The sequence below is a fragment of the Labrus mixtus genome, chromosome 4, assembly GCF_963584025.1.
Source record: "Labrus mixtus chromosome 4, fLabMix1.1, whole genome shotgun sequence".
Taxonomy (NCBI): Eukaryota; Metazoa; Chordata; class Actinopteri; order Labriformes; family Labridae; genus Labrus; species Labrus mixtus.
This window is the reverse complement of record NC_083615.1, coordinates 23,268,257-23,280,348: the sequence shown is the minus strand read 5'-3', so window position 1 is coordinate 23,280,348 and position 12,092 is coordinate 23,268,257. Positions and strand designations below refer to the sequence as shown.

Genomic DNA, 12,092 nt, shown 5'->3' with positions numbered 1-12,092 from the left:
GGGAGCAGCCTGCAGAGAGAGCAGCCTGCATAGAGCAGAGGGAGCAGCCTGCAGAGAGAGCAGCCTGCATAGAGCAGCCTGCAGAGAGCAGAGGGGGAAGCCTGCAGAGAGCAGCCTGCATAGAGCAGAGAGAGCAGCCTGCATAGAGCAGAGGGAGCAGCCTGCAGAGAGAGCATCCTGCATAGAGCAGCCTGCAGAGAGCAGAGGGGGAAGCCTGCAGAGAGCAGCCTGCATAGAGCAGAGAGAGCAGCCTGCATAGAGCAGAGGGAGCAGCCTGCAGAGAGAGCAGCCTGCATAGAGCAGAGGGAGCAGCCTGCAGAGAGAGCAGCCTGCAAAGAGCAGAGGGAGCAGCCTGCAGAGAGCAGAGGAAGCAGCATGCATAGAGCAGCCCACATAGAGTAGCCTGCAGAGAGCAGCCTGCACAGAGCAGCCTGCAGAGAGCAGCTTGCAGAGAACAGCCTGCACAGAGCAGCCTGCAGAGAGCAGCCTGCAGAGAGCAGCCTGCAGAGAGCAGCCTGCACAGAGCAGCCTGCAGAGAGCAGCTTGCAGAGAACAGCCTGCACAGAGCAGCCTGCACAGAGCAGCCTGCAGAGAGCAGCCTGCACAGAGTAGCCTGCACAGAGCAGCCTGCAGAGAGCAGCCTGCACAGAGCAGCCTACATAGAACAGCCTGCACAGAGCAGCCTGCAGAGAGCAGCCTGCAGAGAGAAGGCTGTCAGTGATATGAAGGACTGTGTCCAACATCAGTACAGAACTTCTGAGCATCCTCACATGGCTTAAAGCATAGTGTAGATTAGATAAAGCAGAAAATACACTCTGAAGCTCTGCCAAACACAGAGTACAACACTACTTCTGCATTAGACTGTACACTCAGTGTGAGTGTGGGAGACGGTAAAAGATACAGGTGAAAAGGAGATGAGAGGACTGTCTGAATATAACATAAGGACACTTTAACCTGCTGTCAGACCCAGCTGACTTAAGCCTCTGCATGACTGTGTGAAATGTGACCTGTCATTTTCGTTCAAAGGTCGGACACTCACAGGCTAAACAAAGACAAACACACACACACACACACACACACACACACACACACACACACACACACACACACACACACACACACACACACACACACACACACTTCCAACTATTAATAGTCTTCTTTGGTCCAGGAACATGACAATCATGTAACAGCTGCTGTGGCCTGAAAGCGTTAACGGTGCAGTATAACCTTTTATTGTCTTCCTGAGCATGTCTGTGAGTGATTATTGAGAGATTATCTTACCTATCTTTATCTTAAAAGATAGGTCTCTTTTTAGAGAGATATAACAGCTAAATAAAGGGTTAAAGTTTATATCTCTGACAACTAGTCTTTCCCTCTAAAACACTTAAATCTGTTGTTTCTAAATCAGGATATGTTTTTTATTTGGCTCAAACCACCTTTAATGTTATCAAGTGTGTATTGAAAGCTTAAAAGATACAGATTTATAATATTTCTGCAGTCATTTTTCTAATGAATGAAACCTCTGTATCTTCCCATGTCAGCAGCACTTTCTCTCAGCCATCTCTAACAGGATAATGTCAGGCCGGGCTGCACACATGTTAAACACATATATACATACGTGCATACTTTTATGAAGTGCTCATACAATTGGTCACACAGACTCCTTCTTTGAAATCCCCTTTCTCTAATGCAGATGAGTCTGTACTGCAGTTTCTGCAGGGTGTGTAAGCAAACACTCCATCTGGAGCTGGCAGCGTCTGTGATTGTGTTTTAGGTCAGCGCCACTGAGCTGAGATTCACAGAAGATTCAGTAAGAGATCTGTTACATAATTTCACACAGCCTGTTCTTTTCTAACCCATGAGTTTGTTTAAAATGTGGATGTGACTAGAATCACTGATATTTGTAGTTAACATTTCTGGATAAATAAATTCATCCTTATGTCTCCTAAAGGTTGAAAAAAAAGTGAAATTTTCATTGTCGCTTGTTTTGTCAAACAACGAGTCAAAAACCTTTAATATATTTAGTTTCCTATCACAGACAGGCAGTAAATGCGCAGTGAGAAGCTGTACCCAGAGAATACTGGTAGCATTTTCTTAAAAAATACCTTCAGTGATAAATGTATCCCAACTGTGAGGCAGAAACAATGAGATGGGAAAGACCTGATAACAACCTTTCATGTGAATTGACACACTATCATGTTCAGAGTCTCACCTGAACAACAGTACAGTTTTGAGCTGTGGCCTCGAGCTTGGCCGTGATGACGCGAGAAGTCCAGTGTGCCAGCCAGTAGTCAATGGCAACCATGAGTGAGTGTTTGAGGAGCTGCGACAGGAGAAGCAGGGTGAGCAGCAGGAGCCCAGCAGAGGAAAGGTAGGTTCCACAGGAGTGCCAGGGGATGGTTGCACGCTGACGCATCACCTGAGACAGGTTGTCATCGTCGTCACTCTCCACGGATTCTTCTGATGTCAGACAGAGAGACGAGTCATATATTAAAGGGTCAGGGTTTAGTTGATGTTTTGGTAAAACTCTCATTTAACCTGAGGGACAATACTATGCACAGCTGAAGATTTATTTTTCTCTTCTGTGACTTATTGCTCATGCCCTCAGACATTTCCGACGCTACCTCCTTGATATTTAATCATCCCACTTATCCCTCTCTTACCCTCTTTTTCTGACGCAAGTCTCAGATTCATTGTCTGTCTGAGGAACCACTGCTGGCAAAGAGCAAGAGACAAGAAAATGGTATGCTACAAGCTAAAGTCTCACAATTTATATTCTTAAACACCAAGCAGATGCTCATTCACATGATTGGCGTGTTTTCCCAAAACACCCTGTTTGGGGTTGAGAAGCTAATGTTAATGACGTCCTGCCTCCTCGCCTACCCTGATGTAAATATATCTCATCACATCATGCAGCAGTCTTTACAGCATGCGGCTGCATGTGGGAGTCAGTAATGATCAGATGAGGTCGAGGCAGAGAGGAGAGCAGGAGAGAGGAGCAAGAATAGAAAGGGATAGAAAGACTGGCAGGGCTAAACAGACTACTCCTAATACCGACCTGAATGCAATCATGCCAACTTTGAAAGGGTTAAGAGGAGCAGGAGTGACAATGTTTGGGTGAAAGTGAGAGAAGGAAAATGGATGATGAGATTCTAAGATGGAGGTAAAAGCTGACACAGCAGCTGATTTTTGTTGCAGCGTCACAATGCCACAGACTTGGTTTTGTTTGTTTGTTTCAGTCCATGCTTTCTGATCACACCTGCTCCATCGAAAATGAGTGCAGCAGCTGGTGCTGGAGCCATAGCACAAGTCCACGCAGAGGTGCCACCAGCACACGGGAGACAACACAGAAGACAGATAAAGAGTACAGCCAGGGCACCTTAGAGCAGCGTAAAGTACAGCCATATGTTCAGCAGAGACACACAAAGGATCAGATTATTTGTTAAGCTAGAGCAGGGAGCTGATAAAGGAAGGTGGTGCTGGTCGCTGAGAAAATCTCAAGAGAACCAGAGATAAGAAGGTCTGGAGTTGTTAACACCTGTGTAATGTTTGATTTACAGATAAAGAATAAGATGCAAGAATGAAATACAAAGAATCTGTTGTCATTCATGTGTTTGCAAACATTTCAGCAGGTGTTAACAAAAAAACAGTTTTATCAAACTGAATCTGCTCCTCAGAAAATGGGAAGAAAAGGGCAATGATACTTTACCTCTTTAATTGTTAACACAAATACACATTACTAACTGGTATAAATCATTATTCACTGACTGCATCATCCTCACATGTAATAATACTTTTGCTGTCTTAGTTGTGTCCTTTGACCTCTCACCTTCCTCGTCATCTTCAGTCCTGACAGCCTCTCTGGAGTACATTGCCCTTCGCAGATTTTTTCTTTCCAGATCGGTCATACTCGCTGCCACTGTCTCCTGCAGGACAGAGTAGGATAAACATCTTAATCTCCCAAGAAGCTAACATCCAGGTTATCAAATCTACATTCAAAGCAGCACTGGATTGTGTGCACCTCCTGACTCTAAAAATGTTTTTTAATAAACAGAAGCAGGGATTGTAGAAGGTGGGATGAGTCATTTAAATATATAAGAGCACCATAAAGTAATTCATCACCTTCTCAAAATCCTTGTCCTTTCTGTGCATCAGTGTCTTCCACTGCTCGAAGAGTTCAGGCTCAGAGTTCTGGATGTCCTTCAGAGTCCCCTCAGTCTGGATGGTGCCATCTTTCATGGCTATGATCTAACAAACACGTACACAAACACGCACAAACACGCACAAACACAAACATACAGAAGCAGAGAACACAATGTATTAGCGAACACTGAAAATCAATCTTAATGTGCTTCAAAATCTTAATGAGATAAACCATTTACATCCCAATAAAACCATTCAATGTTTCATGAATTATTCAGCAGAAGCACTTACTACTGTTGCAATTACTTTGACTTTTAAAAAGTATACAGGACTTTACCTCAACATTTTATTAAGCTGGTTAAGATAACAGATGGAAATACATCTGTTAACAAACACACACACACACACACACACACACACACACACACACACACACACATACAGACACGCACACACACACACACACACACACACACACACACACACACACAGAAAGACAGACACACACACACACACACACACACACACACACAGAAAGACAGACACACACACACACACACACACACACACACACACACACACACACAGAAAGACAGACACGCACACAGACACACACACACACACACACACACACACGCACACAGACACACACAGACACACACACACAGACACGCACACACACACACACACACACACAGACACACACACACAGACACGCACACACACACACACACACACACACACACACACACACACACACACACAGAAAGACAGACACGCACACAGACACACACAGACACACGCACACACACACACACACAGACACACACACACAGACACGCACACACACACACACACACACACACGCACACACACACACACACACACCCTGGTCTTACCCAGTCTGCGTGTGGTAGATACTGTAGTTTGTGTGTGACCAGTACCACCGTCCTCTTCTCCTCCCTCAGCAGCTTGAGGATGCCTTCCTGCATCAGATGATCACTCAGGTGGATGTCTAAAGCAGAGAATGGGTCGTCCTAAAAAAATGCATTAAAGATTGAAAAAAAAATTATAAATGCAGGGGCAGGGAAAGTCATCAACCAAATTTGAAGTCAGGAAATAAGTATTTTTGAATGTTACTTTTTAAGAATTGAATTCATATAAACTTGTTTTCATCAATGTGAATGACTGATTATATCAACATCAGCAACTCTATTTGGTGCACAGAAATACATCAGTCTTTTTCCAGCTAAGCCAAACCCATTTCAAACTGATGAAAATCTCAAACACAAATACAGAAATCTTTCATGTGAAATACATTTTATTTAATCTTTGACAGAAAACCATGTTTGTATCTTAAAATTAAATAAGAAATTATCTTGATAAATCCCATGATATTGTCAATATAAGGTCAGTGGTCTTTGTTTGAAGAAAACATATGTTCACACTTTCTAGTTAAAAAGCAAGCTAGTTATCCTTTCAATAAAATATAAAAAGGTTTGTCTCAACAACAGCTGATGTAATGCATCAGAGGTGTGCATAAAATAAAACGTATCCAAATGACCTGATGATGATCCATAACTTTAATCAATATTTCTGTGTTTTGCTTTTTTCCAGAACATGATGGAAATAGTTCTGCAAACAATTGTTCCATTAATTGATAAGTTAATTGACATAAGATTAAAAAAACAACAGTTATTATTTAACTTGTTGGATTGTTTCATTCATTTTTCAAGCAAATCTGCTAAAACTTATAATTTTACATCATAAAAAAATGAGAACTCCAGGAGTTTAATGAATACCTATGTGCTCACATCTTTTTAACATTTCATGTGACAACTTATTTTTAGATAAATCTAAATTTTAAAATAGAGGCAGTACACTCCATCAGGAACTGTCTCCAATCTGGAATTTTTGTTTGCTATTTCTGGCGGCATCAAAAATAGAATCCCATCCGAAGTCTAAGCTTCAGAAACACAGAAAACTGACGGACTGTGTGTGTGTGTGTGTGTGTGTGTGTGTGTATGTGTGTGTGTGTGTGTGTGTGTGTGTGTTTGTGTGTGCGGGCGAGCAGACTCACCAGAAACACCAGGCTGGTCTGCTGGTACAGCGCTCTGGCTACACTGATCCTTTGTTTCTGTCCACCTGACAGGATGACTCCCTGCACCAGAAAAAAAACTTGTGAGGAAAATGTGTACTTCAAAGTTTTACTACAGCTACAAATGAACAACAATATTATATCAGTAAATGCGTGTGGCAGTCGGCCCAAAAGAGATCACGGTTTATTTCCCTCATTACTGCTGCATGAATAAATCCAACATGACAGTGCTCTGGCTAAACAAGGTCAAACATCAAATCCTTGCCGAACAGTAATGATGACAAACGATTGTGCAGCGCAATGAAACACAGTCAGTTGTTAAAAGATCTGGAAAACAAAAGGCCACAGAGGAATAAAAAGAAAATAATACATTTGGCTCGGATACTGACCCGCTCCCCGATCTCTGTCTGGTCCCCCTGTGGAAGGATGTCGATGTCTGGCTGAAGAGAGCAGGCGTCTATGACAGCTTTGTATCTGTCACACACAAACACAAAGAGAATACAGATGAAGACAGAGGACAGTTGCCAATATTAAACAGACAGAGGTTATGTGCTCCTTAGTATTCCATCGGCTTATAATATAGATACATTCATTTGAATCATACGTGTAAAGTATAAGATGCTGTCATGAATGCATAACGCACCCCATTAAAAAAATGATTGAAATAAATGCCAGCTTTTTCATTTCTGGTGTGGGATAAAACTGCAGATATTCTGCACTTTACAAGAGAGAAAAATAGCTCCACATCTTCAGCAGAGCGATTCTGGCTCAAGTTGTCAAAACATTTTATTTGGAAAGACACAGACTGGCTTTTTTTAATCACGCATCAGCACATCTAATTAACTTCACTGGCCTCAGGGAGAAGGAATAACATTGTCTCTATTTAGGCCTAACACCTTGTCCTGAAAACATATTGATTATTCTGTTTTGTCTCTGAGAGCTAGCTTTCTATGGCTCATTATGGATGTCACAGTGACAGCAGTGAGGCCTTTAACCAAACTTCAATAATTATGAAGGGGAGACAGCTTACACAGTGATTACTGATGAAAATGTTGTACATGAATAGATTTCTTTAAAGTAGAGCACATCCAAAAAATATCAACTATTAACAGACTGAGAATAAAACAAACATTTTACATGTAAAGTTCAATAATTGAGATCATTTGATTTAAATATTAATGAATATTCCCACCTTTAAAGAGGATAAACTACTTAGTTTGTGTTGTAACATTTTTTTTAGGAATTTTATTTAACCTTTTGGTGGTTTGAGTCTTTAGTTTGAGATCCTGTTGAAGTGAATTCTCAGAGTTGTTTCTTTTTTTCTCTTGGATGCTCCCCCATCGAGGGCCATGTGCTCCCCTGAAGAAACTCAGTCTCAACAGATATAACCATGGTACAATCAGCAGAGTACAGTGTGAGGTCTTACCTGGGTTTTATCATGGGCATCTCAAAGGTGATATTCTCCACCATCGTCGCATTCAGCAGCCAGGGCTTCTGGGAAGCGTAGGCCACAGCGCCTCTCTTCCTAACAGAGGACATACAACACATGCAGTAGTGAAAAAATAATCAATAATCGGTTCTCTATATTAAGATTTTTCATCTTAACAAATTTTTCTTATTAGCACACGCAAAGTGTAATCTCCTGACCAAACTGAAGCTGATGATGCTTAACAAATAGAGCAGTCCATAAAGTCCTACTCCAGGTATCATTAAAGACTGAGGTGTGTTTGTCAAGTCAATATGATGCTGTTGGTCAGAGGTACATAAGTGGGCAGAGGGAATATCTCGTTCTCTATTATCTTCAGTGGAATTGTAGATAATCATGACAATTGCTGTTCTGCTTGGTTGATAATGATAATGTGTCAGTGTCTCCCACTGTTATCAGAGCTCACCTGATGTCTCCATCACCTTCTGTATCTCTGTCTGTGGGGCTGCAAAGAAAATAAGAAAACATTAGCTTACAAAAAAAACCTTCAAAATAACATTAATTCACAAACTCTTCTTAATGTTGGCTATTACTGTAAGTGACTGCTCTGCTAACCAATCACAAACAGGCCAGACACTGCCCTACATGAACAAATCTATCATTAGCTCTGATCTTAACTCAGATGATCTGATCCTTAGGCTGAGAGTAAAATGTCCCTACGAGAAGTAAAGGAGAAAAGAGAGAGGTTTCTCACAAAAGGTTTTAACATTGAGTCACCTTCATGGCTGTCTGATATTTAGGTAAATCACCAAGAAAAAATAATAGGCTGGGGATCTTTTCATAAATGACATCATACGGCTTTTCTAAACCACCAGGGGACTGTTCTTACACAGGGTGTAGATGTTACTGACTAGGGTCTGCCACAGGGAAAGAACAATGCTACAAAGATGGTCCACTTAGAGTGCATCTTAAGGGTCTTCTCTCAGTGTGTACTGAGTGCTTTGTTAAATGCAGGATATGTATTAATGTGGAAAAAATATGTCGACATACAAAATGAATTCACATAGATAATGGTTTCTCCATCTCAACACCCTGTACCCTCATATCTATTTATTAGCACTTTTATTGTGAGAAAACTAAAGAAACCACAACTCTTTCTTTGCTCTCCACAGGATAATTCATGTAAAACATTAAGTTTCATTGAAATGATAATAGGACATTGTGTGGTGAGGTGAGACACACACAAATAATGTATTATGTTCCCAATGGATACATTGAGCTAAATATGTCACCTTCTTTCAGAAACTGGAGCATCGGTGACAGACAGCAGCCGTCAAATGATAGTTTGATACAACGTTACCTGATGCTTGGTGATATGGATGCCCTGTGTGTGTATGTAAGATACCTCTGAGAATTATTTAAGCATGTGATAATTATTAACTGCCAACAGAGCTTTATTTAAACGAGGGATTTTCAGTGTTTTCTTTGGTTTAAGTTTAACTGCCGAGTCATATTTCAATCTTCTTTTCAAAATAGACTACAACAGCATGTTTGTAATGTGAAATTACTTAAAATGATCTGAAAGTTTTGGTGCTTTCAGGCATGTCTTTTTTCTTCTTGAAGTTTGAATTTATTGTTTAATCTATAATTTAAATTCATGTTTCGGTTTCTCCGTCTTTACTCTGAACACTTACCTTTCATCTCCCTCGGACTCCAGGTTTGGCAGGCTGAAAAAAAAAAAGACATATTAGGTTAAGTGCATCAAACTATTCTGCAATATGTCAAAAAAGTAAAGTTGGAAAGATCATAGTCAGTCTGGATATTTCATTTGCAGAAGCCTTTAAATTCATATATCCATAATTTGAATAATTGAAAGCCTCAAACACACCTTTTTTTATCACAAACATAAACATAGTTTAGTTTAGAGTTTATGTTTGAGTTTTGAGAGTTTTAGAGTTGCAACTCTAAAATTCATGTTTGAGGCTTTGCTCATGCTCAGTAGAGGCAGAGGTGTATTTTTAGGTTGGAAAGACTGACTGCTCTCAGTGTCGTCCTGAGAAGGTGACTCTGATCACATGTGGGTACAGCCAGAGAGCCAGGGCTCATTTACACCAGTTTACTGAAGCCGTTAAACCCAGCCATCACAGCAGAGAGCAGCTGTTAGGAGGTGAACTGGTGACCGTAACTCAAGAAGCTCCCACTGTGACTGAGTGTGTAAAGTAAGAAGTCAACAGTCTCAACAAGTCTATTTATGAGGTGTTAAGCTCAAATTAGAACTTGAAAACACAAAAGCAAAATGATTACTTTAAAATTGTAATAAAAAGACATTCTTGTATGTAAGGTTTGATTTTATTCAGACATTTTCACCCAATGACACTTGAACGACACGGAGGCCTGAATGGACTGCTGATTGTCTTCCTCCCGTGGTTATATACGATATGATGGGAAAGGCTTACAATTGTAGCTACGATCATTTTTACTAGGATTGAGCTGAATGCTAACATTGGAAAAAAGCTAATGTTAGCATTAAGCCTACTTTACCTTACCATAGCTCATATCAGTTTGATAGCAATGACATCAATTTCTCACCTTGTGGTTAGATGCCAACTTTAGCTGTTCTCTGGTAGTTAATTTAGCCATAATGTCTGAACTCAATTACTGCCTGGCCCCTATTTGGCCCCACTTCATTGTCTATGACTGTTTGGATCATGACGAAAAGAGAAACAATTATTTCATCGTTCTATATTTATACATACTATATTTGTTGTGACTTGGGACACAGCAGTTTGGCATTATAACAGCATTTGAGATTCCCACCCTGAATATGATGTTATAAGAAAATGGCAGCTGTGTGATGGAGGTGAATTCTGTTGAAGGGTATCTATACTCGCTTGTCTTGTTTTTTAATGTCAATGATTTCAACTCTGCCACATAACCATCATTGTTTACAGTAAGACTGGCAATTTGAGACATAAGAATTAGGTTGGAGTGAAGTAATGTCTCTGTCCTGTCTCTGCAGCACTGATATGCAGATGTCTGTTTATAGAGTTGAATAAAAAGCTAAACCATTGTCATACGATAGTCACTTTGTTCCAAATCAGGGGCACTTTTAAATCTAGACCCATCTGCAAGAGCATATGTTTACGAGAGCTCCTGAATTTTTCTTAAGACTTAATGTAATTCTCTGTTTGGAAGCAGAGGTCACATGATGTCACCAAAGGTTAAAAATTAACTTTTTAATGTTTAAGACGACTAAGATAAGAGCTACTTCATCAAAATGTAGACCTAATGACTAAGTAAAACAAACACTTGCAGCAGTGTAAACTCAGGCAAAGGACATCCTTCTGTCCGCTGATGTGTAACAGCTTATTCTCAAAGCCACCAATTTCCATCAGACATGTCAACAAGCTTGTCTTTTTAAATCTGACAAGCACTCTGATAAGGCATATTGATTGCTCCCACCAGAAAAACGCTGCTCTCATGTATGTATCTGCTGCCCTTTTCTTTCTGTTCTTTCCTTTATTATAGCAGTGTTTTTTATCTGCTGGGTTCTGTTCTGAGGTCAGCGGTCACAGATACTGTTCAGAATTGTTTGTGGTCTGAACATCGAAAGCAGACACACAAACTCAAGCTGGAAAAGTTTAAACTCATCTGAATGTGTCTGAATATCTCAGGAGATCAATGACTCAATGACAGCACACCGTAGTGAGAGGGTTCAGCTACCTGGCACGGTGCACAGCCCAATCTATTATCTGAGAAGTAACTGTGTGAGGGTGTTTGTTTGAGTGTTTGAGTAGAGAGCACATCGAGTAGAGGGCAACATAACTTTGTCAAAAACAAGGACCAATACTGTTGTGGCAGAAGAGATATTGTGATATGAAGGTCATTCCAAGAATGCGCCAGGTGGGACATGAGGATTCAGTTTCAGCTGAGCTTTTTCAAATGTACTCTGATTTATTGATCCACGCTCTACTTTTGCTGAAACTTATAATTGTCCATAATTGTAAAGACTCCAGAGGTTAATAAAACAAATGAAAACAGACAATAAGTGCAAGCAAAGAGCCATAGCTCTTGTTTTCTGCTGTCTTAAAACCCAAACACAAGCCCATTAGAGCAAACAAACTACCTAGTGCAGCAATCCATATAAATAATCAGTACAATTTGTGCTCAATCATTCACACATAACATCCAACAAAGTACAACTATGACATTAATATTCAAGAGACACTAATTAATTGAAATCTAATTGAATGAGCATTTTGGTGTTGTTCTGTACTAAAATAGTGTTTTATTATATTAATTCAGTGCAGAGGATTCCGTTCAATAGGTAGTAACAAGATCATATCCTTCTTCTACTATAAAAAAAATGGGAAAACTACCATTGGTTTAACTATTTTGAGTGTTAAACTTTTTTCCGATTAA

At 40.4% G+C, this 12,092-nt stretch overlaps 1 protein-coding gene across 5 annotated transcripts in view; it reads right to left on the bottom strand.

Annotated features, from left to right (window-relative positions):
* abcc8 (ATP-binding cassette, sub-family C (CFTR/MRP), member 8) overlaps window positions 1-12,092 on the bottom strand; it is a 52,482-nt gene that overhangs the window by 11,236 nt on the left and 29,154 nt on the right. For 2 of the 5 annotated variants that reach the window (XM_061036501.1, XM_061036502.1), the window contains exons 18-27: window positions 9,365-9,397; window positions 8,137-8,175; window positions 7,671-7,769; window positions 6,634-6,718; window positions 6,227-6,307; window positions 5,046-5,183; window positions 4,126-4,251; window positions 3,834-3,929; window positions 3,263-3,332; window positions 2,216-2,463 (exon numbers count right to left, since the gene is read on the bottom strand). In XM_061036501.1, the coding sequence (XP_060892484.1) occupies window positions 2,216-2,463; window positions 3,263-3,332; window positions 3,834-3,929; window positions 4,126-4,251; window positions 5,046-5,183; window positions 6,227-6,307; window positions 6,634-6,718; window positions 7,671-7,769; window positions 8,137-8,175; window positions 9,365-9,397 (1,015 nt within the window). Of the gene's footprint in view, window positions 1-2,215; window positions 2,464-3,262; window positions 3,333-3,832; window positions 3,930-4,125; window positions 4,252-5,045; window positions 5,184-6,226; window positions 6,308-6,633; window positions 6,719-7,670; window positions 7,770-8,136; window positions 8,176-9,364; window positions 9,398-12,092 lie in introns of all 5 variants that reach the window. The other 3 variants (XM_061036503.1, XM_061036505.1, XM_061036504.1) reach the window with 2 other exon arrangements.